General features: G+C 38.6%; 6 protein-coding genes and 1 non-coding gene across 9 annotated transcripts; 2 read left to right on the forward strand and 5 right to left on the reverse strand.

Annotated features, from left to right (window-relative positions):
• Positions 1–180: 180 nt before the first annotated feature.
• TRNAC-GCA (transfer RNA cysteine (anticodon GCA)) lies at positions 181–252 on the reverse strand. Its single transcript has one exon. It is a non-coding gene; the product is annotated as a tRNA-Cys (tRNA).
• A 3,043-nt stretch (positions 253–3,295) lies between these two features.
• LOC126589241 (histone H2B-like) lies at positions 3,296–3,964 on the reverse strand. The gene has a single exon (XM_050254464.1). It carries the CDS (start codon positions 3,862–3,864, stop codon positions 3,439–3,441), a length of 426 nt encoding a protein of 141 aa, XP_050110421.1. The 5' UTR covers positions 3,865–3,964; the 3' UTR covers positions 3,296–3,438.
• Positions 3,965–6,337: 2,373 nt separating this feature from the next.
• Positions 6,338–9,654, forward strand: LOC126591485 (putative pentatricopeptide repeat-containing protein At5g59900). Its single transcript, XM_050257182.1, has one exon. It carries the CDS (start codon positions 6,583–6,585, stop codon positions 9,307–9,309), a length of 2,727 nt encoding a protein of 908 aa, XP_050113139.1. The 5' UTR covers positions 6,338–6,582; the 3' UTR covers positions 9,310–9,654.
• Positions 9,655–11,527: 1,873 nt separating this feature from the next.
• Positions 11,528–21,056, reverse strand: LOC126589565 (actin-depolymerizing factor 1). 2 transcript variants are annotated; one of them, XM_050254893.1, is made up of 4 exons: positions 20,914–21,056; positions 19,209–19,474; positions 18,981–19,136; positions 11,528–11,607 (listed from the first exon to the last, which is right to left on the reverse strand). In XM_050254893.1, exons 1-3 carry the CDS (start codon positions 20,914–20,916, stop codon positions 18,986–18,988), a joined length of 420 nt encoding a protein of 139 aa, XP_050110850.1. In that variant the 5' UTR covers positions 20,917–21,056; the 3' UTR covers positions 11,528–11,607; positions 18,981–18,985. The 2 variants fall into 2 exon arrangements, with proteins under 2 accessions (XP_050110850.1, XP_050110849.1); XM_050254892.1 differs by lacking the exon at positions 11,528–11,607 and having other exon boundaries at positions 18,843–19,136.
• LOC126590200 (uncharacterized) lies at positions 13,224–14,877 on the reverse strand. Its single transcript, XM_050255722.1, has 5 exons — positions 14,568–14,877; positions 14,234–14,471; positions 13,758–13,855; positions 13,520–13,669; positions 13,224–13,405 (listed from the first exon to the last, which is right to left on the reverse strand). Exons 1-5 carry the CDS (start codon positions 14,875–14,877, stop codon positions 13,224–13,226), a joined length of 978 nt encoding a protein of 325 aa, XP_050111679.1.
• On the reverse strand, positions 15,307–21,055 carry LOC126589566 (actin-depolymerizing factor 1-like). 2 transcript variants are annotated; one of them, XM_050254895.1, is made up of 3 exons: positions 20,914–21,055; positions 15,747–16,012; positions 15,307–15,670 (listed from the first exon to the last, which is right to left on the reverse strand). In XM_050254895.1, the coding sequence occupies exons 1-3, from the start codon at positions 20,914–20,916 to the stop codon at positions 15,541–15,543; spliced, it is 399 nt and encodes a 132-aa protein (XP_050110852.1). In that variant the 5' UTR covers positions 20,917–21,055; the 3' UTR covers positions 15,307–15,540. The 2 variants fall into 2 exon arrangements, with proteins under 2 accessions (XP_050110852.1, XP_050110851.1); XM_050254894.1 differs by lacking the exon at positions 20,914–21,055 and adding an exon at positions 17,445–17,611.
• A 59-nt stretch (positions 21,057–21,115) lies between the features above and the next one.
• LOC126589564 (uncharacterized) lies at positions 21,116–22,451 on the forward strand. The gene is made up of 2 exons (XM_050254891.1): positions 21,116–21,719; positions 21,861–22,451. The coding sequence occupies exons 1-2, from the start codon at positions 21,479–21,481 to the stop codon at positions 22,286–22,288; spliced, it is 669 nt and encodes a 222-aa protein (XP_050110848.1). The 5' UTR covers positions 21,116–21,478; the 3' UTR covers positions 22,289–22,451.
• Positions 22,452–26,038: the final 3,587 nt, after the last annotated feature.

The following is a 26,038-nucleotide window of genomic DNA, read 5'->3' on the forward strand; positions in this document are numbered from 1 at the left end:
TATTAGACATGATGGAATTTTTCATTGGATGTTTATATACGTTTCACAAAAATGAAAGGGGAGAAAATATTCTTTTCAATATTGGAAGAATAAATATGATAATTAGTTAGACCATATTTTCATGTGATAAGTATTGGTTTAGGGAGTTGGATTTACACCGAGAAAACAAAAATACATGCAAGGGCCCAACCGGGTTCGAACCGGTGACCTCTTGATCTGCAGTCAAATGCTCTAACACTGAGCTATGGACCCAATTTATTTATTATTCCATTATTAATATTAATAACAGGTGGCAAATCACATTAATCTGTTTATTTCAGATGGGCCTTTATAGTTGGTTAAGGGTGGCCCGGATAACAACTTGTGGGACCCAGAAAAGTGTTTGACAAAAGCCCACCATGTAACTCAGAAATTTGTGACTGCCCTTTTGTTTTATTTAGACAAACAGTAAATTGTAGCTATGATCCCTTAACTTTAACTCAATTGGAGTAATGTTCCCTTAACTAAAAATCCATTACCACTGGTCCCTCAACTATGGTCCCTCAACTAAAAATTCATTACCATTGGTCCCTCAAATTTAATTCAACTGGAGAAATTGTCCCTTAACTTTAACCTAATTATAGCAATGATCATTCTGACATAACTCGTTTTGACAAAAAATTTGACGCAGTTGACGAAAATGACCATAATTACACACTTTGATGAGTTGAGGGACCCTAATTGTATAAATGGTCATTCAAATATAACTTATTTTGACAAAATTTTGACGAAATTGATGAAAATGACTATAGCTATACATTTTGATAAGTTGAGGGACCAATGGTAATAGATTTTTAGTTGATGGACCATTGCTCCAATTTGATTAAAGTTGAGGGGTCATTGCTACAATTTACTCTTAGACAAAAATACTTTGTCCTAATTCCAGTTAGTCATAGTCAAATTTTACTATTATAACTAAAATTTCAGATCATTATACCCAACACAACTGTAAATTAAAATTTTAATTTATTTATTGGGTGCTAATTAAATTCTTATGTGCATTTTGGAGGTGATAGTGCTAACACAGAATCAGGCACTCAAGAAGTCAATGTTGCGTATAACCGGTGGAAGCAATCTAAACTCTTTAAGTTTGATGCTCACAAATCTAGTGTGAGCAAGAAAGAGCATACAAGGTTCAATCTTAGAATGTGATAAGGTGACATATTTCATGAAAGCAATTGAGGAACATTTTGTGAAATCTAATAAAGGCAGTTACTAGCACACTTTCGGGCATGAAGCACGAAAAATCCAAAAGTGTGTGTGAGCACATTATGGAAATGGGGGACACTGCAACTCAACTTAACTCCTTGAAGATAGAGATTTCTAAGTCATTCTTGTTCAGTTTCATTCTCAGTTATCTCCCTTTGAGTATGGACCATTCAAGATTTCCTATAACACACATAAGGAAAAGTGGTCCTCCAATGAACTTTTTGACCATGTGTGTTCAAGAGGAACCACCGAGGAGCAATGTGCCAAGAAAAGCAAACGTTGTCTTAGGGTGACGGGAAAGAAACCAATGAAGAGTTTTGCCGACAAGGATGCATGCTGCTTCTGCAATAAGAAGAAAGAATGTGCCAAGTCCAAGAAATGGTTGGAAAAGAAAGGTACTCTTTGCTTATGTGTGTCATAAATCTTGATCCTAGTAATACATAGTGAATTAACTTAGATGGTTCAATTCACATTACCAATTTCATGCAGGGGTTCTTAAAATCACAAAAAGTCGAGAGGCAATGAGCAATTTATCTACTTAGGAAATCGAATATGTTCCAGTATTAAAGCAGTGAGGACTTTTAAAATAACATTAGGATCTCGTTTCTATTTAAATTTGAAAAATGTTTTTTATGTTTCGTCTTTCTCTAGAAATTTAATTTCAGTTTCAAAGTTAGTGAAACAAGGAAGAAGAAATGACACAAAAATAGAAGCATGTAACTCGAGATCAAATTATGAAAGAAATATTTTGTTGCAACCAATAGAAAAATTATTGCCAATTGCCTGAAATGAGAAGCAAAAATATTTTGATAAAGACGTTCCTCAGTAATATCATCATGACTCTTGACGTCATGTGTGGTTACCAAACTAAAAATTGGGCTACTCTAAACATTCCATTAGTTATTTTATATTTCCAACAAAAATACTTGTATGCACCAAAAACCCAGGTCCAGTTGAGGTAAATGTATTTCAAAAATTAAAACTTAGGGAAGTGCTTTAGAAACATATGTATAAAAATAACATATTTCATTTAGCCTTTTCATGCCTGCTATAAGACCATCTCCAAGCGAAAGGTTTAGAAGGCCTGAAGGCTAAAAATTGCCAAAAAACTGCCTCCAACCGAGGGCTAGGCTAGAGGGCTCGTGGGCCCCACGAAATCTAAAAGGGCCAAAGGGCTGGCCCAATCCAGCCAACCAGCTAGCCCCGAGCTGGCCAGAAATTTCACCAATCATGTCGGATATAATTGACAGGAATATATTTAATCAATTATATTGAATATAAATATATTCCTATCGGTTATATCTGATAAGAATTCTAAGCCAAATTTCAAATGCAACGGCTAGCTGACGTCAGCTAGTCAGCTAGCCGTTAGTTACCGTTGTTTTTTTTTTGGGCCAAATTTAAAAAAAAAAATTCTTAAAAATTCTCATTGTAGTTTTAAATTTAAGTTAATGTTGTTTTTAAATTTAATTTGTAGTTTTTAAATATAAGTTGTTGTTTTTAAATTTAAGTTGTTGTAGTTTTTAAATTTAAATAATAAATTATATTTGCCCCTATGATCCTCGTTTGGAGATGATTTTTTGTGACAAGGCTAAAACGAGCCATATGATCATTGGTTAGAGATAGAGGCAAATATGATAATATACTATTCATTAAAATGTTAATATTTTAGAAGATCAGAAGGCTAAAACGAGCCATCTGACCTTCGTTCAGTTGGAGATGGTCTAAATAGTTATTTTGTAATTTTATGATTTGCTTTGGCAGTTCAATAATTTGTTTAAGAATGGTTTGAATACTGGTGATGGTATTTTATCTGATGGTTTATTTAAAATGCATTTAGGCTCCACTTATGAGTGCAATCTTTCAATAATTTGAGATGTTACTTCCCCAGTTTTGTTGCAAATTTAGTAAGTATATGGTAGAAAATTCACTGCAAAACCTCTAATTTATTGACCACACTAGTTCATATCGCAACAAGAATCACATGTAATATATCAAATTGAAGAAATTAATCAACTGGGTAATCACTTACAAAGAAATGGATCAGTTGGATAAATCGAACTTTCATTCAGAATTTAAACCGCAATAGAACATCAGTACTTATACTTACATAAAGGGTTAAAACCCAGAAACCCTAACCCTAAATGCTTCACAGCCCATCTCAAATCCAAACCCAGAAACCCTAACTCTTCAAGAGCTAGTAAACTTAGTCACCGCCTTAGTGCCCTCGGACACCGCATGCTTGGCGAGCTCACCGGGCAGCACCAATCTAACCGCCGTCTGGATCTCCCGCGAAGTGATAGTCGGTTTTTTGTTGTACCTGGCGAGCCTGGACGACTCCTGGGCGAGCTTCTCGAAGATGTCGTTGATGAAGCTGTTCATGATTCCCATGGCCTTGCTGGAGATTCCGATGTCTGGGTGGACCTGCTTCAGGACCTTGAATATGTAGATCTTGTAGGTCTCCACGCTCTTCTTCGATCTCTTCTTCTTCTTGTCTCCGGCGGCGGCTCCGGCCTCCTTCGGAAGCTTCTTCCCGGCCTTGGGCTTCTTCTCCGCGGGGGCTTTCTCAGCCACGGCGGACTTCTCCGCGGGCTTCTTCTCAGCTTTGGGCGCCATCGGAAATTTTCTTGTTCCTTTTCTCGGCAAACAAACGAAAACCTTGAGAAGACGAATTTGGGAGGACTTTGGAAATTTGAGGGGATGTGATCGAATTGATGGGTTCGGTCTGGTATTTAAATAGGTCGTTGATAAGGGGAAGACGCGGATCGATGACGAGGCGAGGAGTGTCCGTTGGATGCGGTAGAGTAAATTGGGAGATCGACGGTTTGAGATGAAGCTTAAAGGAGCGGTTTGCTCGTTAGTTGGGCTGTCTACGTGGTACGTTATTATTGGGTTTGGTTAAAGGGTGCGGATCCATGAGCTGGGGCTAAATGGGCAATCGCGACGCTCCTCTATTTTTCCGAAGTAGAATTATCTTCCTTTTTTTTTTTCTTTTATTCCTTTATCTTTTATTTGAGTGTTCACAGTTAAATCACGTCAATGTCTTATATTAATTTTTTATAAAAAAGAAAGACAAAATAAAAAAGATAAGAGGAGGAGATGAAATGGGATGGAAAGAGGAGGATAGAAAATCCTAATTCTATTTTTCCTTTGTTGGAAGTTGAAAGTTGAAATTTTCTTTATGTGGTTTACTTGTTCATTGAAAATGTTTTGCCATTGCAATGGAATAGACAAATTAAGTAGGCAAAATTATATTTTTATTGTTTTTTTAATTTGTCTACGTTACTAGAGTTTAGTTTTTGCCTACATGACTTGTCAAAACGAGTTTGCCTACTCAATTGCTTATACCATTAAGGATACTTTACAAAGATGCTAGTTGACTTATACAACCATGTTCGTAGTAAGACATTCTCTAGATGTAATGTGATATATCCCCAACGTTTTAAATCCTAACTAATGTGGTATATTTGATCAATTTGCATTAATTTCCATGTTGTATGTTAATTAACCTCAATTGATACTGCAAACTTGAGGTTTTTGGCATAAAAAATCAGACCTCCAACTTATGTCAACACGTGAATATGAGCTTCGAGTGGTTCTTTAGTTCTCATTGCGAAGAGATGGCTTGAGCAAAAGTATGAGAATAGGCATGCCACTGTTGGAGGCTATCAACATACAATATGTGTGAGAATTTGTACGTTTGCGCTTGGATCTAACTTCTAAGCTAAACAACTGAGTAGGGAATGAGATTCTTGTGTTCAGTTGACTAAAGGGAAAATAGAAATCGAGAACTTAATGTAATCACTTCATAGGTGAAATAAAATTACAATCATTTTAAGAGATAATCATGGGTTGATGAGCCACTTTACATAGTCTAAAATATTGAAATGTAAAGAAAGCATTAGAAACCAGCAAGATTCAAGTTATAGATGACAAGGTGATGGTAGAAGAGTCCAGTGATACTAGTGATATTGGAATAGACTAAGAGAGACAATGCCTCTAAAGGTGCTCATAGTTTTGTTGGAATAATCGTCAACTGAATCATACCATGTGGTAGCAGAGTTAAAAATATTTAGATCTCAGGGCTCATTAGTAGGGACACTTTGAAGAAAGCTTTGGGCTAAACTGAAGAGCTTTTGGGTTTTTTATTGAAAAGCACTTGAGTGTTTGATTGAAAAATCACTTGACATTTGTAACCGTAGAGATTGAATTAATCATGAAAAAAAAACAAGTAAACTTTAAATACCTTTGGTATTCAAATGATTTAATATTCCAAATTGAAACTGTGATGAACCGAACCATTGATATTTCTTGATTCCAGCTTCGGTTTGAGGTTGGAACCGAATCGAACCACACTGCGTCCATCCCTACGGGTGCGTTTGGTACGCAGACGGGACGGAACGGGACGGGACAGGATGGGACGGAACGGGACGGAACGAAGGTGTAATTTTTGAAAAAGACATGGGGTATATTTGTCTTAAAATGGTAAAACATTGTGTTCCACAGACGTGGAACAAACCCGTTCCAGGGGGGCAGGTGGGACGCAAAAACATCCAAAATCTGTCTCGTGGAACAGCCCGTTCCACCCATTTTTGGCGCACCAAACGCGGGACGGAACGCCTCGTCCCGTTCCGTCCCGTCCCGTCCCACGTACCAAACGCACCCTACGGTATCGTTTGGTACGTGGGATGGGACGGAACGGAGTAGGACGAGGCGTTTAGTCCCATGTTTGGTGCACCTAAAACTGGTGGAACGCATTGTTCCACGGGACAAATTTTGGATGAATTTTCGTTCCGCCTCACTTCCTTGGAACGACTTGTTCCACATCTGTGAAACACAAAATTATAATCTCTCCGTCTCCTTCTTCTTCCTCCTTGTTTCCATCCGAGAGGATCTTTACTCCCTCTCCGTTCCATCTCATTCCGTCTGCATACCAAACGATACCTACGATACCTACGTGAACGGTTCGAGATAGATGAGCTTGAGCTCATAACGTGTCATTCCGAGTTTTGGGAAAGCAGTATGAGCTTAGGTGAGCTAGGATGAGTTGGGCTTTGTTGCTAATGGGCTAGTATCACATGTTTTAGGTACAAAATTAGTCGTTTCTGCTCACAGATGATCCAACAGGCTACTGTATTCAACAGAGTCCACCACCACTCACCTTCTCTCTCGGCATCGACATCATCCCGATCAATTTTTCCGATCTTCCAACTTCCAACACAAATCAAACCAATCCAATGATTTTTACTTTCATTTCTCTATCTTCTGATACGAACAACCCAATGAAATGAATCAAACGAAATCTCCTCATTACCCCAATTGATTGACCAAAAAATGAAGCTCGCTCGTCCCCATCGTCCCCTCGCAAACCCTCTCATCCACTCCAAACCCAGAAACCTCTGTTCCTCCTTCTCCTCCTCCTCCAATCCCACCTCCCAAGATAATGACGAAAACGACGACGCCCGCTTCGTCTTCACCCTATCCGAGGTCGTTCGGGGGAAGCAGAGCTGGAAGCTCGCCTTCAACGACCCCTTCATTTCAGCTACCTTGGAGCCCCGCCACGTTGAGAAGGTTCTGATCCAGAACGTACGGAATCCCAGGTTAGCCTTGCGCTTTTTCAATTTCTTGGGCTTGCACAGAAGCTTCAGCCACTCTACGGCGTCGTTTTGCATTCTGATTCACGCCCTGGTTCAGGGCAATCTCTTTTGGCCCGCCTCGTCGCTTTTGCAGACCCTCTTGCTTCGTGGGTTGAACCCAAGTGAGGTTTTTCAATCTCTGTTGAATTCTTATAGGAAACTTGAATGTTCGTCGAGTGTGGGATTTGATTTGTTGGTTCAAGGTTATGTGCAAAATAAGAGGGTTTTGGATGGTGTTTTGGTTGTGAGGCTGATGAGGGAGTGTGAAATGTTGCCGGAGGTGAGAACTTTGAATGCCCTTTTAAATGGGTTGGTGAAAATTAGGCATTTCAATTTGGTTCTGCAACTCTTTGATGAAATGATCAATGTGGGTCTTCGACCCGATGTTTATATGTATACTGCCGCGGTTAGGAGCTTGTGTGAATTGAAGAATTTAGATAAGGCTAAGGAAGTGATTCGGTACGCTGAATCGAATACGTGTGAGTTGAGTGTTGTTATGTATAATGTGTTGATTCATGGGCTCTGCAAGTGCCAGAGGGTTTGGGAGGCTGTAGAGGTTAAGAATATGTTGGGTCAGAAGGGGTTGAAAGCGGACATTGTCACATATTGTACTTTGGTGCTTGGGTTGTGTAAAGTGCAGGAATTTGAGGTTGGTGTGGAGTTAATGAATGAAATGATTGAGCTGGGGTTTGTTCCGAGTGAAGCAGCTCTTTCGGGTCTCATGGAGGGGTTGAGGAGGAAGGGGAAGATTGAAGATGCTTTTGATTTAGTGAAGAGAATGGGAGAAGTTGGGGTGGTTCCTAATTTGTTTGCGTACAATTCATTGCTTAATTCTTTGTGTAAAGATGGGAAACTGGATGAGGCAGAATTGCTCTTCGATAACATGGGAAAGAAGGGTATGTTCCCCAATGATGTAACCTATTCTATATTGATTGATTCCTTCTGCCGAAGGGGGATGTTGGATGTTGCATTTCGTTATTTTGATAAAATGATTAATGCTGGAGTTAAGGTAACTGTTTACCCCTACAATTCTTTGATAAGCGGGCAATGCAAGTTTGGAACATTGAGTGTGGCGGAATCTATCTTCTGTGAGATGATGAATAAAGGAGTGGTTCCAACCGTTGTAACCTATACATCATTGATAAGTGGGTACTGCAAAGAAGGAGAGATGCACAAGGCATTTAGGTTGTATCATGAAATGATGGAAAAAGGCATTACGCCAAACACTTACACCTTCAGTGTAATTATTTCAGGTCTTTGTCGTGCAAATATGATGGCTGAAGCAACAAAATTATTTGATGAAATGGTGAAAAGGGGCGTTTTGCCAAACGAGGTGACTTATAATCTTATGATTGATGGGCACTGCCGACAAGGTAACACAGTTAGAGGCTTTGAATTGCTTGATGAAATGGTTGAGAAGGGTCTTGTACCAGACACGTATACATATAGACCTCTAATAAGTGGTCTGTGTTCGACGGGCAGAGTGTCTGAAGCCAAAAAGTTCGTAGATGACCTTCACAAAGAGAATTACAAGTTAAATGAGATGTGCTATAGTGCACTGCTACATGGTTATTGCAAGGAAGGAAGATTACACGATGCATTAGGTGCTTGTCGTGAGATGATTGAAAGAGGAGTAGACATGGATCTTGTGTGCTATGCTGTACTAATTTGTGGAGCTTTAAAGCAACAGGATACCGGAAGATTATTTGGTCTCTTTAATGAGATGCATAATCAAGGATTGAGGCCTGATAATGTAATATATACAAGTATGATCGATGAATATGGGAAAGCGGGGAAACTTGACAAGGCAATTGGGGTTTGGGATATAATGGTAGGTGAAGGATGCTTACCTAATGTTGTGACTTACACTGCCTTGGTATATGGATTATGTAAGGCAGGTTATATGGATAAAGCAGAGCTTGTTTTGAAGGATATGCTCGTCGGTGATGCCTTTCCCAATCATGTCACATATGGTTGTTTCTTAAATCACCTTAGCAAAGAAGGAACCATGGAAAAAGCTTTACAACTGCACAATGACATGCTTGCAGGATTGTCAGCAAACACCGCCACATACAATATACTTATCAGGGGTTTCTGCAAAATGGGAAAGTTTCAGGAAGCTTCACAGCTCCTGGTTGAAATGACAGTCAATGGTATTTACCCAGATTGTATTACGTATTCAACATTTATCTATGAGTACTGTAGGAGGGGCAATTTGCTAGAAGCTATTAAGCTGTGGGATGTTATGCTAGATAGGGGTCTGAAGCCTGATATTCTAGCATATAACTTTTTGATATACGGGTGTTGTGTCACTGGAGAAATAACCAAGGCCTTCGAGTTGCGTGATGACATGATGAGAAGAGGGTTGAAGCCAAATCGAGTTACATATAACACACTTATCCGTGGAACTTGCCTGACAAGTTAGATTCCATCCATCAGGCATCAGTTGCTAGTAATCTAGTAAGTGTAATCCATGTGTTGTATACAGAACCTTCAAATTGGGAGATTAGTTCATTAGCTTCTTTGATACTTGGCGGGGCCGTGATCGTTCAACATTTACATTTTTTTAGTTTAGGTATGTATACATACACATCTAACTTGACAAGATGATTTGGAATTCTTTTATGTGCATTATTTCAACCCTGTATGCTAAGGTAGAAGGCATAAGAGAGGGAGAATGTAATGTATCAGGAAAGGATGGTGAGAAACTTTGAAACTTTGAACTGCATCCTTTAAAGGTGTTCTCTTGGGATGTAATTTGTTGTTGTCATTCTTTGGATTATTAGCAACTACCCAGGAATGGCCCTGGCAACTAAACAATGTCTATTCGTCCAATCTCATGGAAGGGTGATGTCCTCCTGTGGATTATACAAGCTTTACAGGGTATGCATTGTTCATTCACTCGAGCACCGCGCGAAACAACGAAAATCTTACACAATGAGGAACTTTCAAACGAGCTCATCATTTGTATGACCTCGCAACATGAAGGCTATGAGCTCAAGCAATGCTAGGTTTTTGGCACACAACCGAGATCGCAGGACTCGTTCTCATCGAAGAAAACACTGTAGAGTAAATTTCAGGTGAGGTTACAAAACGTTAAGAAGTGAGTAAAGTTAGGCTCTTCGTAGATACACAAGGACAAGATTTCACTTTCACTCTTCTTAGGCATACGACAAAGTTTAACTCCTACGTAAATGAAAACTCTTTAAGAATGTCAAACACGAGGTCAAATCTTCTGCATCCAAAATAGGTGTGACCTCTCTGTGACCTTAATAAGTGTCTAACATGTATTCATTATCTTAACTTTTCTTAATTTTGTTATCTTGAATTTAATGTGCCAAATACATATTGAGGCTACAGAGAGACCACACTTATTTTGGATGCAGAAGATTTGATCTCGTCAAACACGTCCTTGCAAGCAAAGGTATATTAAACTATGAAGTAGGGATTAGAGGGTAAAATGGTCAATCAAGGCTCAATATTTCAGGAGTGCATGTCTGCCAAAAAAAAAAAAAAAAAAAAAAACAAAGAGAATGCATGAATATTATGTGCACCCTAAAGAGAAAGCCTAAACTAACTCAGTCAATTGTGCTCTGTCATGGTTAATCCAAAATCTTTGATCGTATCGGAGCATGTGAGAGAGAGGAGGAACTAACTCAGGAACATATGCTTTCTCCACTTCTAACGTGCGCCAGGTGGTGTTGCTGGGTTCTGATCTCCGGCAGCCATTGGAGTGTTGTCAGGAGTATGGATCCTGCAAAATGCGCACATGAAGCTACGGAGAACAGCGCAGAATATCTGGGGAACGATCTCGTGGATGCGAACCCACTCCCACCTTGCTCACGTGGTCACGTGTTCCAAAATAATAAAAGGAAAACTAACGAAAAGTTCAAAAAAAACTTTTATTTTTAATGAAAAATCATTTTTAAAGGTATAATGAATAGTACCAGAGAAATGTATAAATGTGATTTTTCGTTAAAAGTGAACAGTACCTGGAGTGTTTTGTTAAAACTCTCCATAATAAAGCCCTAAACCCTAATAGCCAATTAGATCAAATAAGTTTCTCTCTAGAGACATAGATTCAAGAAATTGAGTCAAAATTTGGAGGCTGTACGGTAATATTTTGGTAAATCTTCTTAATCGGTTGGTATATATAGAACCGAACCGATCCATTAACGGTTGGCTTCGGTTTGGAGTATTGTACTGGCGGCATACCATACCAACTAGTATATACACAAATGTAGATAATAATATAAATTAGATGTTTGAGTTCTGAACTATTAATTTTTGGATAGGGTAATGTTAGGTAGACCAATTTTTTTTAAAACATTTTGTAAACCAAATGACATGGTTGAAGATGGTTGGATTATACTTATGTGTTGATTAACATGCTTATTTTTTATTTGTGACATATCACTTAGTTTGAAATTTTAGTCTCCCGCATTATCCTTTTGGATATGTTTGATTTGCCTTACGAAGTTATGAATTGTTTTGCATTAGATATGGCCTTCCCTCCATGCTTGTACAACTCAACTTCTATAAGTAACTATAAGGACACACTCGCATAAGTTCTTTCATCTCCGTCCATAAACCGAGATTGCAGGACTCGTCTAATGGAAGAAAATACTATAAATTTCAAGACAGGTTCACAACCCCACAAATTATTAGCATTCCACTTGAAAGTAAAAGAGAGCTTGAGAAAAATGGCCATAACAAAGACCAGGTTGTTAGCCTTATAAGGTTATACAGTTAAAACACAAACGAAAGGGTGACAAACCTTATTCCAGTTGTAATCATGGTACTCGAGCAAGGAAGGAGAAAAGGCACGACAACACCAATGTATTCTATAAACACCTAGCTGGATACAACTACTCTATGGGAAGCATTATGTTGTGTTGTCTAGGGCTTATAGGGACTGGTGTTTATATATGGGCTAAAAGCTAGGGTTTCCAAAACCTAAACTTACTTTCTTAGTCTCTAAGTTAAGTATCATAATTATAGTCAATTAAGGATTCCATCAATTCTATTTCCAATATAAGACACATATTTTTCAGTGATCGAATCACAATCAACATTGTTTCTCCAATATTACATTCCTATTACATGTAGTAGACCACTTAAAAGTTGATTTATATTGGATAAATCCAACATAGACTTCTTAGTTTGCATGACGTTTGATAACATCGAGAGCTATATCAGCCCGATTAGTAGCCTGCAGCTCGACTTGTACGCCGTCCAATTCGCCCTTCTTGTAAGTCGTCCAATTCGCCCCTTAACTTTTTCTTGTAGCTTGCATAAATCATCTTGCTTTTTACCCTTGCTGTGTCGGGATACCTATGAATACGGTAAAGAACATGAGCAAAAATGACACGAGAAAAAGAGAGAAGACGTTTCTAGGTTATAATATTACCATGCAATGAAGAAAATCGTGTTTTTCTAAGAATTGTCTGCAGTCACATGGTTTGCAATAAGTGGCGAAGCCAGGATTTCTTCGGACGAGGGACAAACTTAAAAGAGTGCAAGGTTAAAGAAAAATGGCAACAACCACATCTTTTTGTGTAGTAATATCTTCCATAATTAATCAATACAAACAAATTACAATTGTTCCCGACGATGTTTCATGTTATGAAAACGTCGCATAATAAGTTCATTATCAATAAAATACATTTCTCTCAATGTAAACAATCATGCTATCACTCAACCATTGATCTCCCATTTTGTTATGCAATGGTGTTTTCACAATCTTCATAGCAGAAAAAGCTCTCTCCACCGAAGCAATAGCAACCGGTAACACCAAAGCCAATGTAAGAAGCTAGTACACTAACATATAGCTTTCACACCTCCCATCCTTCACTAACTCTTTCACAAGATCACTAATTCCTCTCAATGATGAAAACTCACTATGCATCTTCATATCATGAATGTAATTGTCAAGTTGAATTGGAAGATTCATGAGGTCCATACGATCAAAATCTTGAGGATAAAGTTGGGCTAAATGAACAATTTTTGCTTTGTCAAAAGATGCAAAATTATTCACCGGACTCAAATATGCCATACAAAGAAGCAACTCGGTGTTTACCTCATTGAAGCGATCATTCAATTCCTTTAGTTGCATATCAAATACTTGAAAATAGAGGTCCACACGATAGTAATGGAAGTTTGTGATTTTTGGAGCTTTACGCCTTGATTTTATAGGTACAAAATGCAAATCTTCCATGTTAGGAATGATAATATCATGCTCCTCACAAAACCTTTCTACATCATGAAACACGTCCCCAAAGTCATCATCTCTCAAGGATTGTAGTCATTGCTTGCATACTTCCACTAATGCCATCGCATTCACAATTGATCTTTATTTTGCAATGCTTGTAATAACTCATTAGTAATTCCCAATATAAGTTTCATCAAGAAAAGGTGAAACGCAAAATCAAAAGTTTGTATGTCCTTGAATAACCTAGTTGCTTCGCCGAGATTATCTTGGTTGTGATCGCTTTTAATCCATTCAACCACCTCCACCACGACTTCAAACATAACAATAATATTAACTATAGTACCATAATGCGAGTTCTACCGTGCATCACATGGACTTATAAGACTACTTTCTTGATTTAACCATTTACCCGTTTCAAGCTTACCAAGATCAAGAGCTTTCTGAATTTGTTCTTGTTGTTTCTCTCTAAATGCATCACAACGCTTGCATGACGATCCAATAAGATTCACCAAACTACTAGCATTGATGAAGAAATTGGCAACATCCTCATTTTCCTTTACCACAAATATAAGAGCTAGTTGGAGTTGGTGTGCAAAAACAATGAATATAAAATGCTTAAGGGTATTTGTTCAAAATCTTTATTTTAAGACCATTTAACTTACCTCTCATATTACTAGCTCCATCATAGCCTTGTCCCCATAACTTGGACAAACTTAAATTTGTTGTTGCAAACAATCTCTCAATGGCATCTTCAAGTGAGCTATTGGTTGTAGAAGAGACATGTTGAACACCAAAAAACTTTTCAATTGCTTCTCATTTTTTGTTCACGTAACGCAATACCACCACCATTTGCTCTTTAGTGGAAGCATTACGTGATCCATCAACCAAGAGAGAAAAAAATGTACCTTCCATATATTTAGTGATTCCGTTAATAGTTTCAATAACACAAGTATGAACAAGATCCTTTTGAATATCGGAAGAAGTATACTTAAGATTTTTGGGAGCATTCTCAAACACAACCCTCCTAACTTTCTCATTATGATCAGCAAGAAATTACATAAGTTCTATATAATTACCCATATTGCTCGATTTCAAAGATTCATCGTGCCCACGAAAAGCCAAACCTTGTCGCAACAACCATCTTGTGCAATCAAGTGCTCCACTCAGTAAAGTGTGATAATTAACGCGAGCTTCATCAGTTTGCTTGATCACAAATGTTTCAATGTGTTGTTTTTGTGTCATCAAGTCTTTAGCTTGTTGCATAGCTTTATTATGAAGACTTCCAACACTTCCTTCATGGACTCGAAAATTTTCGGGTCCTTTCCTCCAATTTGTAAACCATTTTTCAGTGAAGACATCACTTCCACTACCACCCGCTTTATCAAAATCACATTTAAAAAGATAGCAATAACGGCAAAATGCAGCATCTTTTACTACACTATACTCTAACCACTTAAATTTATCAAACCAACCTGTGATAAAACATTGATTGTCGCTAGCTTTCCTTGGCATGATGTGAGATTTAGGTTGACAAGGTTCCTTTTGGAGGTAGTATCTACGAATTGCTTCACAACAATTGAGTGGATAATCAAGCATTCGACGTCTCAGTCCAGGGTCTATAGGAAAATTAGCTAATATTTCATCCAACTCAATAACCTCACTTTGTTGTGCACTATCCGGAATACTCGAAGGAGGACTACTCGGAATATTTGAAGGTGGAGGAGGACTACCCGGAATATTTGGAGAAGGATTTAAGCACTGTTTCTTATAGTATCGTTCCATTACGTAATTGTATAACGAAAGAAACAAAGTATATATTTTAGACTCTTAATTCTAGAGTATACTACGAATTTAATTAATCAGTACCAACAATCATATGAAATTATGAATAATCAAGAATTCAATTTTTATCCTAGAGTAGACTACGAATGTAATTAATCAGTACCGACAGCAACAATGCATTTGAATGAGGGTTTTAGTTGGTAGAATTGGGGTTTATTATGTTAATGTAAATATGATGTAAAAGTCTTCACCATGTTCAGCTTTTTTTTTTCTTGCTAGACTATATGTGATTCAAGTTCCTATATGTATATATAATGTAACAATCCTCTTTTATGTACTTCAAAACAACAACAAAAATCAATAATCATAGTATTCATATAAATAATCTATAATCAATAACCATATAATGTATAACCCTATAATCCTATATCAATTAAACAAAATTTTGTATTCAACAATCAATTAGGGTTTGAAATAAATAGATGTAACTATAAGGACACACTCATTGCATAAGTTCTTTCATCTTCGTCTACAAACCGAGATCGCAGGACTCGTTCTAGTCGAAGAAAACACAGTAATGTAATTTCAAACCGAGTATTACAATGTAGTCAGGTTCACAACCCCACAAACTATTAACATTCCACTTGAAAGTAAAACATAGCTTCAGACAAATGGCCACTGGGTCGGATCAATAGCCAGCAGCTCGACTTGTATGCCATCCAATTCTCTCTTGAACCTGTCCTTGGAGCTTGCATAAATCATCTTGTTTCTCACCCTTGCTGTGTCGGGAGACCTATGAATACGGTAAAGAACATAAGCAAATATGACACGAAAAATAGAGAGACGCGTTTTTAGGTCATAATATTTACCATCCGATGAAGAAAATCCTGCTTTTCTGACAATTCTCTGCAGTCACAAAGTCAAAATCATAGACAGCATATCTGCATTCATTATCAGGAAGGTTTGCAGTAAAGTCTTCGTAGCTTTCAGCTGGCCAACCGAGTTTCTCCACAATCACCTCATTTTTCTTCTCGTCAATCTTGAACACTATGAAGCGATATGTTCTCTTTGCCTTCAATTCCAGAAACTTCAGCTTGCAGTCATCATCCACAGAAAATCCAGACGCTGCGTTAGCCTGTTCATAGGATGAAACAGAAGATAGATGTTATTCTTACGCAATTTATGTCCACAAAACCAACACACACTAGTTTTGAAACAATAAACATGTATTCACTGTCCTACTCGGCCAAAAAATAAAGCTCAGCAATTCTAAAGAACACAATTAATAATATCTAAAAATAGATTGAGGAAAAGTGAGTGAGAGAGAGAAGGAACGAATAAGGGTGAACGAGGGATACAAATGTGAAAGGGGTGTACGGAACGACACACAAAATGAAAACTGAAAACAATTTTGAAGTTGTTTTCACTTTCAAGTCTTTGTTTTCACATAATCTCCTTCATTTCTCCCGTCACCCCTCCCACCACCTCCCTTCATCCTTTCCATTCCTCATTTCTCCCATATACTCTCCCTCTACATAAGCACAAAAAATGAAAACTAAAAACTGAAAACAAAATGGTTATCAAACGGGGCATAAAGGTTGCAAGCCTCCTTCCCTCCCATCCGTCCTCCTCTTTTTCCTCTCCCTCTTTCTCTCATTCTAGAGGTTCTATCTCACCTAATTTCTTAAAAAGTAGTACGTCATGAATACATGATACAACTTGAATCCCTTCGATTTAAGCCTGTACTATGCAGGTTGGCCTAGAGATTATATATCTAAACCAAAGACCAGCAATCTGAAACCGAGAATGTTCAGCATAAGGCTACTTGAGGTACGTTTCTTCCTTAGTTTACCTTCAGCCCTAGATTACAGACTGCCCATTACCGATTTCCATACAGTCCGCACTAGTGCTATACTTGCAAGAATAAGATAAACACAATTCAGCATCGCAACATCCGTAAGTAATCAGATTGCATCACTCAAATTAGTTCTTATCTGTGATCAGCTGGTTGACATTGTTCCAGTACCGAGCACTTGAATCCCGGCTCTCGATCAATTAACAGAAAACCAAATGCGGGAGATTTGACATTGTGAGAATCTAAAACAGCTTTCTAATCAGATTTAAATCTCAATGCATCCAAAAATTGACAACCACGTCAACTGTTAGACTAATGGAATCGGTGCAACGCAACTCTGTTCAAATTTCACAATAAACAAAACAGATACCAGAAGACCAAATATATATAAAAAAACCACAAACCCACCACAAAGAACCAACCCAGAACTCAAAAGATGAGGACTATATCTATATGTATGTGATCAAAGCTAATACCTTCGTCTACTGACAACTAAATGACACAAAAATCAAAACAAAACCCAAATTCAGATCCGATGATCGATAACAATCGATTGAAACAAGTGCATCCAAAGCCCATCGCAGATGATAACGAAGCGATCAGATCATAACCCAAAACCCATTAAACAGCCGAAATAAGAGAAACAATAATAATTAAAAAAAAATACAAAAAGCAATGCGCAGGGAAAGAGAAGCAGCAAAGAGATACCGACCATTGCGGTTGCAGAAAAATCTATCCCAAAACGAAAAGGAGCTGAGTTGCTGCGACTATGGCAGAAAATGGAGGACTGATTGCTCTCTGGCGTTTGGTGTGCGCTTTGAATGGCTTTTGCTGCCGAGACGGTGGTGGTTGTTGTGGCTTCTCTTTCACCCACCTTCCCACTCCCCCTCTAAATATCATCATGGAGGGCATGTCATGCGTGAAAACGGCGCAAGGAGAAGGTAGGTCTGTCCTATCATGGCTTGACGCGTGTGGATCAGGGTTGCGAAAAGACTGATAGGCCCTTGGCTTTTGTGGCGGGTCTTCCGACTTGCCCACCCAGCTGGAAAATCGAGGCTCCTTTTTATTGGCGGACTCAAAGTGAATAAAACTTAAAGAAAACTAATGAAAAAGGTTTGAAAACTTTGAATTTTAACGATAAGGACAAAATAAAGGGTAAAGTGAATAGTAACATGATTGACTTTTTTATGTAAAAATGTGGTTTTTCGTTAAAATGAATAGTACCGGGAGCTTTTCGTTAAAGTTCCCTAAAATTTACCATTTCAGGGGTAATTAATAATCACTTACGGGTGGGCATTTTTAATGGGTCAACTGCATGCGACATGGGTTGAGTTATTATAGCATTCTGTTATAATGGCTACATGAGCAACTTGAGGTGAGGGCATGGGCTTGATACCACTCAGTCGAGCAAAAGTACTTTCCATTATAACAGCATTCTGACAATTTATTCTTATCTATTATAGAAAACATTTATCATCTTATAGTAAATGTTTTCTATAATTGTTGAGGCCTCCAGAAGCACTTTTAATTGTAATCTGTCATTCCATGTTGGCTCATGAATTGCATTGCTGCATTTTTGCATTGATTTGGATGAAATGTGTAAAAAAACACAAAAAACCCCCAAAAAAAAAACAGTAACGGGTGAAATGGGTGATCCGTTAACTTAACGGGTTGGATTTGGGTGACCCATTAACTTAACGGGTTGGATTTGGATAACCCGTTAGCTTAACGGATCAAGTTAAATCCGACTCAAACCTAATAAATCCGACCCGTTTACAGGATTAGTTAGTAGTCCAAGTTCCAACAGACTTGGTGGAGCCACCGAATCGCCCTCCATCGTTTGGGCCGGTGGAGAGGTTTTGGGCACTTTGGCAGCCTTTCTCTCCCCGCTGGAACTGCTCGAACGAGTCGTAAGAAACACAAATGCTTTCATATTTTGTGTATTTTGCGTGCAAAGCCTCATTAATTCACAGCCTACTCGTACTCATCCTCCACCGTTAAATCATAACAGGCACACAAAAGAATGATTAGCTTCTAGATGTAACTATAAGGACACACTCATTGCATAAGTTCTTTCATCTCCGTCCACAAACCGAGATCGCAGGACTCGTTCTAGTCGAAGAAAACACAGTAATGTAAATTTCAAACCGAGTATTACAATGTAGTCAGGTTCACAACCCCACACACTATTAACATTCCACTTGAAAGTAAAACAGAGCTTGAGAAAAATGGCCATAACAGAGACCAGGCTTCTTAGTTTGCACGACTTTTGATAACATCGAGGCCTATCTCAGTCGGATCAGTAGCCTGCAGCTCGACTTGTATGCCATCCAATTCTCTCTTGAACCTGTCCTTGGAGCTTGCATAAATCATCTTGTTTCTCACCCTTGCTGTGTCGGGAGACCTATGAATACGAAGAACATAAGCAAAAATGACACGAAAAATAGAGAGACGCGTTTTTAGGTCATAATATTACCATCCGATGAAGAAAATCCTGCTTTTCTGACAATTCTCTGCAGTCACAAAGTCAAAATCATAGACAGCATATCTGCATTCATTATCAGGAAGGTTTGCAGTAAAGTCTTCGTAGCTTTCAGCTGGCTCACCGAGTTTCTCCACAATCACCTCATTTTTCTTCTCGTCAATCTTGAACACTATGAAGCGATATGTTCTCTTTGCCTTCAATTCCAGAAACTTCAGCTTGCAGTCATCATCCACAGCAAATCCGGACGCTGCGTTAGCCTGTTCATAGGATGAAACAGAAGATAGATGTTATTCTTTCGCAATTTATGTCCACAAAACCAACACACACTAGTTTTGAAACAATAAACATGTATTCACTGTCCTACTCGGCCAAAAAATAAAGCTCAGCATTTCTCAAGAACACAATTAATTATATCTAAAAATAGATTGAGGAAAAGTAAGCGAGAGAGAGAAGGAACGAATAAGGGTGAACGAGGGGTACAAATGTGAAGGGGGTGTATGGAACGACACACAAAATGAAAACTGAAAACAATTTTGAAGTTGTTTTCACTTTCAAGTCTTTGTTTTCACATAATCTCCTTCATTTCTCCCGTCACCCCTCCCACCACCTCCCTTCATCCTTTCCATTCCTCATTTCTCCCACATACTCTCCGTCTACATTAGCACAAAAAATGAAAACTAAAAACTGAAAACAAAATGGTTATCAAACGGGGCATAAAGGTTGCAAGCCTCCTTCCCTCCCATCCGTCCTCCTCCTTTTCCTCTCCCTCTTTCTCTCATTCTAGAGGTTCTATCTCACCTAATTTCTTAAAAAGTAGTACGTCATGAATACATGATACAACTTGAATCCCTTCGATTTAAGCCTGTACTATGCAGGTTGGCCTAGAGATTATATATCTAAACCAAAGACCAGCAATCTGAAACCGAGAATGTTCAGCATAAGGCTACTTGAGGTACGTTTCTTCCTTAGTTTACCTTCAGCCCTAGATTACAGACTGCCCATTACCGATTTCCATACAGTCCGCACTAGTGCTATACTTGCAAGAATAAGATAAACACAATTCAGCATCGCAACATCCGTAAGTAATCAGATTGCATCACTCAAATTAGTTCTTATCTGTGATCAGCCGGTTGACATTGCTCCAGTACCGAGCACTTGAATCCCGACTCTCGATCAATTAACAGAAAAGAAAACCAAATGCGGGAGATTTGACATTGTGAGAATCTAAAACAGCTTTCTAATCAGATTTAAATCTCAATGCATCCAAAAAATGACAACCACATCAACTGTTAGACTAATGGAATCGGTGCAACGCAACTCTGTTCAAATTTCACAATAAACAGAACCGATACCAAAAGACAAAATATATATAAAAAAAACCACAAACCCACCACAAAGAACCAACCCAGAACTCAAAAGATGAGGACTATATCTATATGTATGTGATCAAAGCTAATACCTTCGTCTACTGACAACTAAATGACACAACAATCAAAACAAAACCCAAATTCAGATCCGATGATCGATAACAATCGATTGAAACAAGTGCTTCCAAAACCCATCGCAGATGATAACGAAGCGATCAGATCATAACCCAAAACCCATTAAACAGCCGAAATAAGATAAACAATAATAATAAAAAAAATTATACAAAAAGCAATGCGCAGGGAAAAAGAAGCAGCAGAGAGATACCGACCATTGCGGTTGCAGAAAAATCTATCCCAAAACGAAAAGGAGCTGAGTTGCTGCGACTATGGCAGAAAATGGAGGACTGATTGCTCTCTGGCGTTTGGTGTGCGCTTTGAATGGCTTTTGCTGCCGAGACGGTGGTGGTTGTTGTGGCTTCTCTTTCACCCACCTTCCCAGTCCTCCTCTAAATATCATCATGGAGGGCATGTCATGCGTGACAACGGGGCAAGGAGAAGGTAGGTCTGTCCTATCATGGCTTGACGCGTGTGGGTCAGGGTTGCGAAAAGACTGATAGGCCCTTGGTTTTTGTGGCGGGTCTTCCGACTTGCCCACCCAGCTGGAAAATCGAGGCTCCTTTTTATTGGCGGACTCAAAGTGAATAAAATTTACCATTTGAGGGGTAATTAATAATCACTTACGGGTGGGCATTTTTAACGGGTCAACTGCCTGCGACATGGGTTGAGTTAGTTCCGTTACAAAAGTAGGGATTTGGATCTGGAACCAAATTGTGAGAACTCTAAGTACCGTTTGGTACGCGGACGGGACGGGACGGGACAGGACGGGATGGAATAATGGTTCCATGTTATGTTTGGTATGCGCATGACATAACGGGAGAGTTGTTCTATTCTGCGTTTGGTAAGCGCAAGACAGAACGAAACCAAAATGTTAAAATGACTAACCGACCCACTATCTGCAAAACCCTAGTATGTACATCTCTCTCCTCAATCACCTCCACCCTCCGAACCAATCGACCCACTGTCTCTCTTCTCCACTCCCCCTCCCTCCTCTTCTCTCCGCTTCCTTCCAACCAAGGTACTCTTTCTCTCTCGACACTCATACACACATTTCTAACTCAATTTTGTGATTTGAATTTGAAATTAGCACTCAGGCATGCTCCGTACAATGTTCATTCACGGCCATACGCTTCAATTTCATATGAAGCAGCTGCTGCAGATTTCACAGACGAAGCTCACTCCGCGGACTCAACCCTAGAACCGCCGGAGAACCCGACTCAGGAAACCGTGGAGGAGCTTCTGAGGAAGAAAAACAAAGTCGCGCGCCTGATGAAAATGGAACGCCGCCACGAGTCTGCACACCAAATCGGCGGTCGATGGTTCTCGCATCTGGACAAGTTTAGCTGCGGTGAAGGTGCTTTTCTCAATAGCGGTGAGGTGCTTAAAGCGGTGGATCCGTACATAATGTATGTGAGGAAGGAGAAGTTTAGGAAAGTGGTGAAGAATCGGAGTTACGAGGTGTGTCTGGTGGTTAAAGGATTGGGAGATTTCGGCAATGTATCGACGGTGTTTCGGTCTGCAGATGCGTTCGGGTTTCAGTCGGTTCATGTGGTATCATGCGACTCCAAAAGGTGCAACGACATTTGAGGTGAAAGGGGTTTAGGAAGAGGATGAGGATGAAGGTTGCAAAGGGGAGATGCAGGGATGAAGAACTTCACAGCGGCAGAGAAGAGAAGATGATAGATAGGGTTTGTTGTATGATTTAGAAGGTGTAAATATTGAAAAATCTAAGGGGTATTTTTGTCTTAAATTTTATGATTTTTGTGTTCCACGGGATGGAAAAACCCATTCCAGGGGGGAGGGGGAACCAAAATTTAACCCATTTTCGTTCTGTGGGACACGCGTTCCACATAATTTTAGTGTACCAAACATGGGACGGAACGCGTCTGTCCCACTCTGTTCCGTCCCATCCCACGTACCAAACGCACCCCTAGGGATTCTTATATCTTAGTCATACATTATGTATCGTGCGGTTAAAAATCATTTGATTTTTTTAATTTAAAATTAAACACAAATACTACTTGACGAAAACTGGCCGCACAATGTACAATGAACGGCTAGATTGTGGAGATTCCTAGGATCTCCACAAAGTGGGTCCAGAGAGGATCCTCTTCCCAGAAGTAGAACAAAAATTGTTTTGGGGGTACAAACTCAACAACCTGCTGATATGCGATTTATAATGTCATAAACTCGTAGAACATCTCATGTATGTAAAAAATATTCTTTGATAATTATTTCGTTTTTTTTTTTTATCAAAGGTAACATTCATTACCAACAAAAAACATTACAACACAAATGTTCAAAATATACCACACAAAGGCCCAAAAACGAAACATACAAACAAACAACAGTGGCTCAACCAAAAGTTAAGACCAAAACAAAAGAAAACCCAGAAACATCTGATTTTGTTGCATCTTCCGCCACCACCGCCACTGCAACCACCAAAACAACAGTCGTGCATGTCGATCCATCCAAATTAAGCCGCGCCTCATCGATACCACCAACCAAATCCAAGCTTCACTCTGAGCACAACTACAGACAACCAAGAACCTGCATCCAATTGAAAGAAGCTCGTGGGAGTCCACGAGCAACATTGCCAACAAAGGCAGACATCGAGAAGGTGATGGTGCAAGGAACACCCGACCCAGTAGAAGCACTAGATCGATACACACCAACTCAAAACACAGCAACAAATCGTGGTCAAGGATGACTGAAGCTCGGAAATTGGATGAAGATTGATGAGAGACATCAGAGGCGAGAGAAGAAAGCAGATTAGCCAAAAAACCCAAGCAAAAAAAAACAATGGATGGAAGAAGGGAAAGAGAGGGAGAAAGAAACAAAAGAGAACCCATCGATCCCAGCTGTAGCTAGGATCGGCGACAACAGAAGAGGACTCGATTAGGAACCACTCACACAGATCGGTGAGAATCACCCTCAACCAGAGGGAAGGTCTCTCACAGGGAGAGTTTCATTAGTTTTCTTTGCAATAGAGATAATGTGTATAAATGAAGGGCTGAAGAACAGTAGAAGAATGGAGAGAGACAGTAGGAAACAAAAAAGAAATATCCCACATGTTATATCAAGCTATCCACATAACATGGACTCAAATTATGCATAACTCAACACTGCCCTAATTAAGGCATAAAAATGAACTTGACAAATGGGTGCCAATGACTTCATTTGGAAGCTCGTATAAAAAATCAGATAGCACTAATAATACGGCCCAGTTGTTTGGTATTTTATGTGTTAAATAGCCATGGATAATTAGTCTGCACCTGCTAATTTAATACACCCTACACTTGGCTACTTATCCTCCCCAAATCGTTCGTATTAGTCAGGTTCATGCTAACGCTCGCTCCAGGTATTAAATATCGATGATATTAGAAATATCGGTAGTCTAAAAACACGGAAATTTCGATGGAAATATCGTGATATTATCGATATCGATAAAAATTAAATAAAAACCACGGAAATTGTAAAAAAAACTTGGAAATTTTTATTGAAACTTTGCAGGATATTTATTTAGTCAATTATTTATTAGTTTATCACAAAAAATTGAAAGGAAATGCATTGCATGATAGATATAACTTATTTAAGTTGATTATATAGCGAGCTGGCAAACATTGTGAGTGTAGAAAATATGTAATAATTAATAAAAGAAGTTTAAACACACCATAATCATTTATATATAATGAAGTAGTACAATATTTTTCACTTTAGACATTGCATGGTAAGATAAATGAGTGACTTAGCAAGGTCTAAAATATCGATGATATCGGAAATATTGTAGTCCAAAAAAATATCGGTAGTCCAAAAACAGGGAAATTTCGATAGAAATATCGGGATATTATGGATATTTTAGACCATGGCTCCAGCGCATCGCAGGAATTACTGCTCTCTCTCTTTCTCTCTCCCCACCTTCAATCAACATCAAGCAGATACAAACACAAAACCAGGAATGCTGAATCGAAACCACGTTGCACCATTCTTGTTCATACACCTGTGGTGGCAGATCGAACCAGAATGGAAGAAATCTCATCTGGGTTTTTAGTTAGTGGATTAGAAGCCGTGAGAGAGAGAGAGAGAGAGCAGCACCGATTTCTCTGTAAAGCACGAAATTGCAGCTTGCTGGCTAAGCGAGTGACCATCGATTATGTAATTTGGTGGTTGCTTTTGCAAATTTGGATGCTTTAATTGGTTTCTGAATATGAAAGAAATTGAAGGTGGCAACGAGATCGAAAGCTAGCTGGGTTTTTTTTCGTGTTGGTGTAAAGGCTGTGTTTTTTTGTTGTTGGTGTAATGGCTGCTTGGGTTTCAAAAAACATATTTTTTTTTTGTTAAATATTCAAAAAACATATTCCTTCGTGGGGAAGTGGTGATGTTTAATTTTTTGGAAATTTTATTTGAACCTTTGTAACTTATTTCTACACCTAACTTACTCTCTATATCCATATTATTTTTAATTAAAAAATTAATATCTCTTTAAATCCAAATTTATTACCTAATATACCCTCACAAACTCAATTCAATATGTAAATTTATCTTTACATCCATTTAAAAAATAAAATTGCAAATTGAATAATTTTTAATTACAAAACTAATATTTCTTTAATCCCAAATTGAATAAAATCCCAAATTACATAAGCATAGAGTCGTATGGCGTGCTTTCGTTAATGTAATACAACATTACGTCATAGTTGATGTAGTACAACATTATGGCGTGTAGAAATTAATAGAATTTCTTAAGATGATGCGCCCCATTGCTGGAGCTGCGTACATCACTATGGCTCCCATGGCTGTTGTTGCTAATTCGTTTGTGTTTTGGTGTCTCTTTGTTGTGTTACCTGCTGCCTCCTGAATCCTGATGAAACAATTTTCAATTATTCCATGATCTAAGGTAAGTGGTAGCAAACATTATGTTCGTAAGTGGTAGCAAACCCTTGATTCTTTAGGTTAGCCCTAGATTTTCTACCATGGTGATGGAGTGGATTCGAGGAAACCAAATTGGCCGGGGAGGCTTCGCCACCATTTACATAGCAAAACACAATAACTCATATTTTCAACTTCCAGCGTTGATGGTTATGAATTAAAACCTAAAAACCTGTCTTCTCAACTCTAAAAAAAATTGAAATCAAACGTAAAGAATTGCATAAATCAATTCATATTTTAGTTGGATGATTTAAAACTTCAAATCACCATCCACCGATAAAAAATAAGAAGCTAGTTTTCTCTATAAGAGCTCTTAGGGTACGTTTACTAATCCGTAATCAGATTGAGAGGAATTGGATTTATGAGGAATTGAAATGAGATAGAATCAGAATCAGATTCCTGATGGAG

Source organism: Malus sylvestris, chromosome 11, assembly GCF_916048215.2.
Source record: "Malus sylvestris chromosome 11, drMalSylv7.2, whole genome shotgun sequence".
NCBI classification, from domain to species: domain Eukaryota; kingdom Viridiplantae; phylum Streptophyta; class Magnoliopsida; order Rosales; family Rosaceae; genus Malus; species Malus sylvestris.

What these genes read in the sequence shown, in the direction of transcription:
- LOC126589566 (XM_050254895.1), bottom strand. An exon ending in AGGATTTTCTTCATCGGATG is followed by an intron (nt 15,671 to 15,746) that starts GTAAATATTATG and finishes CCGTATTCATAG; the next exon opens with GTCTCCCGACACAGCAAGGG.
- LOC126589565 (XM_050254893.1), bottom strand. An exon ending in AGGATTTTCTTCATCGGATG is followed by an intron (nt 19,137 to 19,208) that starts GTAATATTATGA and finishes TCGTATTCATAG; the next exon opens with GTCTCCCGACACAGCAAGGG.
- LOC126589564 (XM_050254891.1), top strand. Translation starts at nt 21,479, where the DNA reads ATGGTTCCATGTTATGTTTGGTATGCGCATGACATAACGGGAGAGTTG. An exon ending in TCCGCTTCCTTCCAACCAAG is followed by an intron (nt 21,720 to 21,860) that starts GTACTCTTTCTC and finishes CAGCTGCTGCAG; the next exon opens with ATTTCACAGACGAAGCTCAC.
- LOC126589241 (XM_050254464.1), bottom strand. Translation starts at nt 3,864, where the DNA reads ATGGCGCCCAAAGCTGAGAAGAAGCCCGCGGAGAAGTCCGCCGTGGCT.
- LOC126591485 (XM_050257182.1), top strand. Translation starts at nt 6,583, where the DNA reads ATGAAGCTCGCTCGTCCCCATCGTCCCCTCGCAAACCCTCTCATCCAC.
- LOC126590200 (XM_050255722.1), bottom strand. Translation starts at nt 14,877, where the DNA reads ATGGAACGATACTATAAGAAACAGTGCTTAAATCCTTCTCCAAATATT. An exon ending in CAATCAATGTTTTATCACAG is followed by an intron (nt 14,472 to 14,567) that starts GTTGGTTTGATA and finishes ATTTTGATAAAG; the next exon opens with CGGGTGGTAGTGGAAGTGAT. An exon ending in TGGAGCTAGTAATATGAGAG is followed by an intron (nt 13,670 to 13,757) that starts GTAAGTTAAATG and finishes AACTCCAACTAG; the next exon opens with CTCTTATATTTGTGGTAAAG.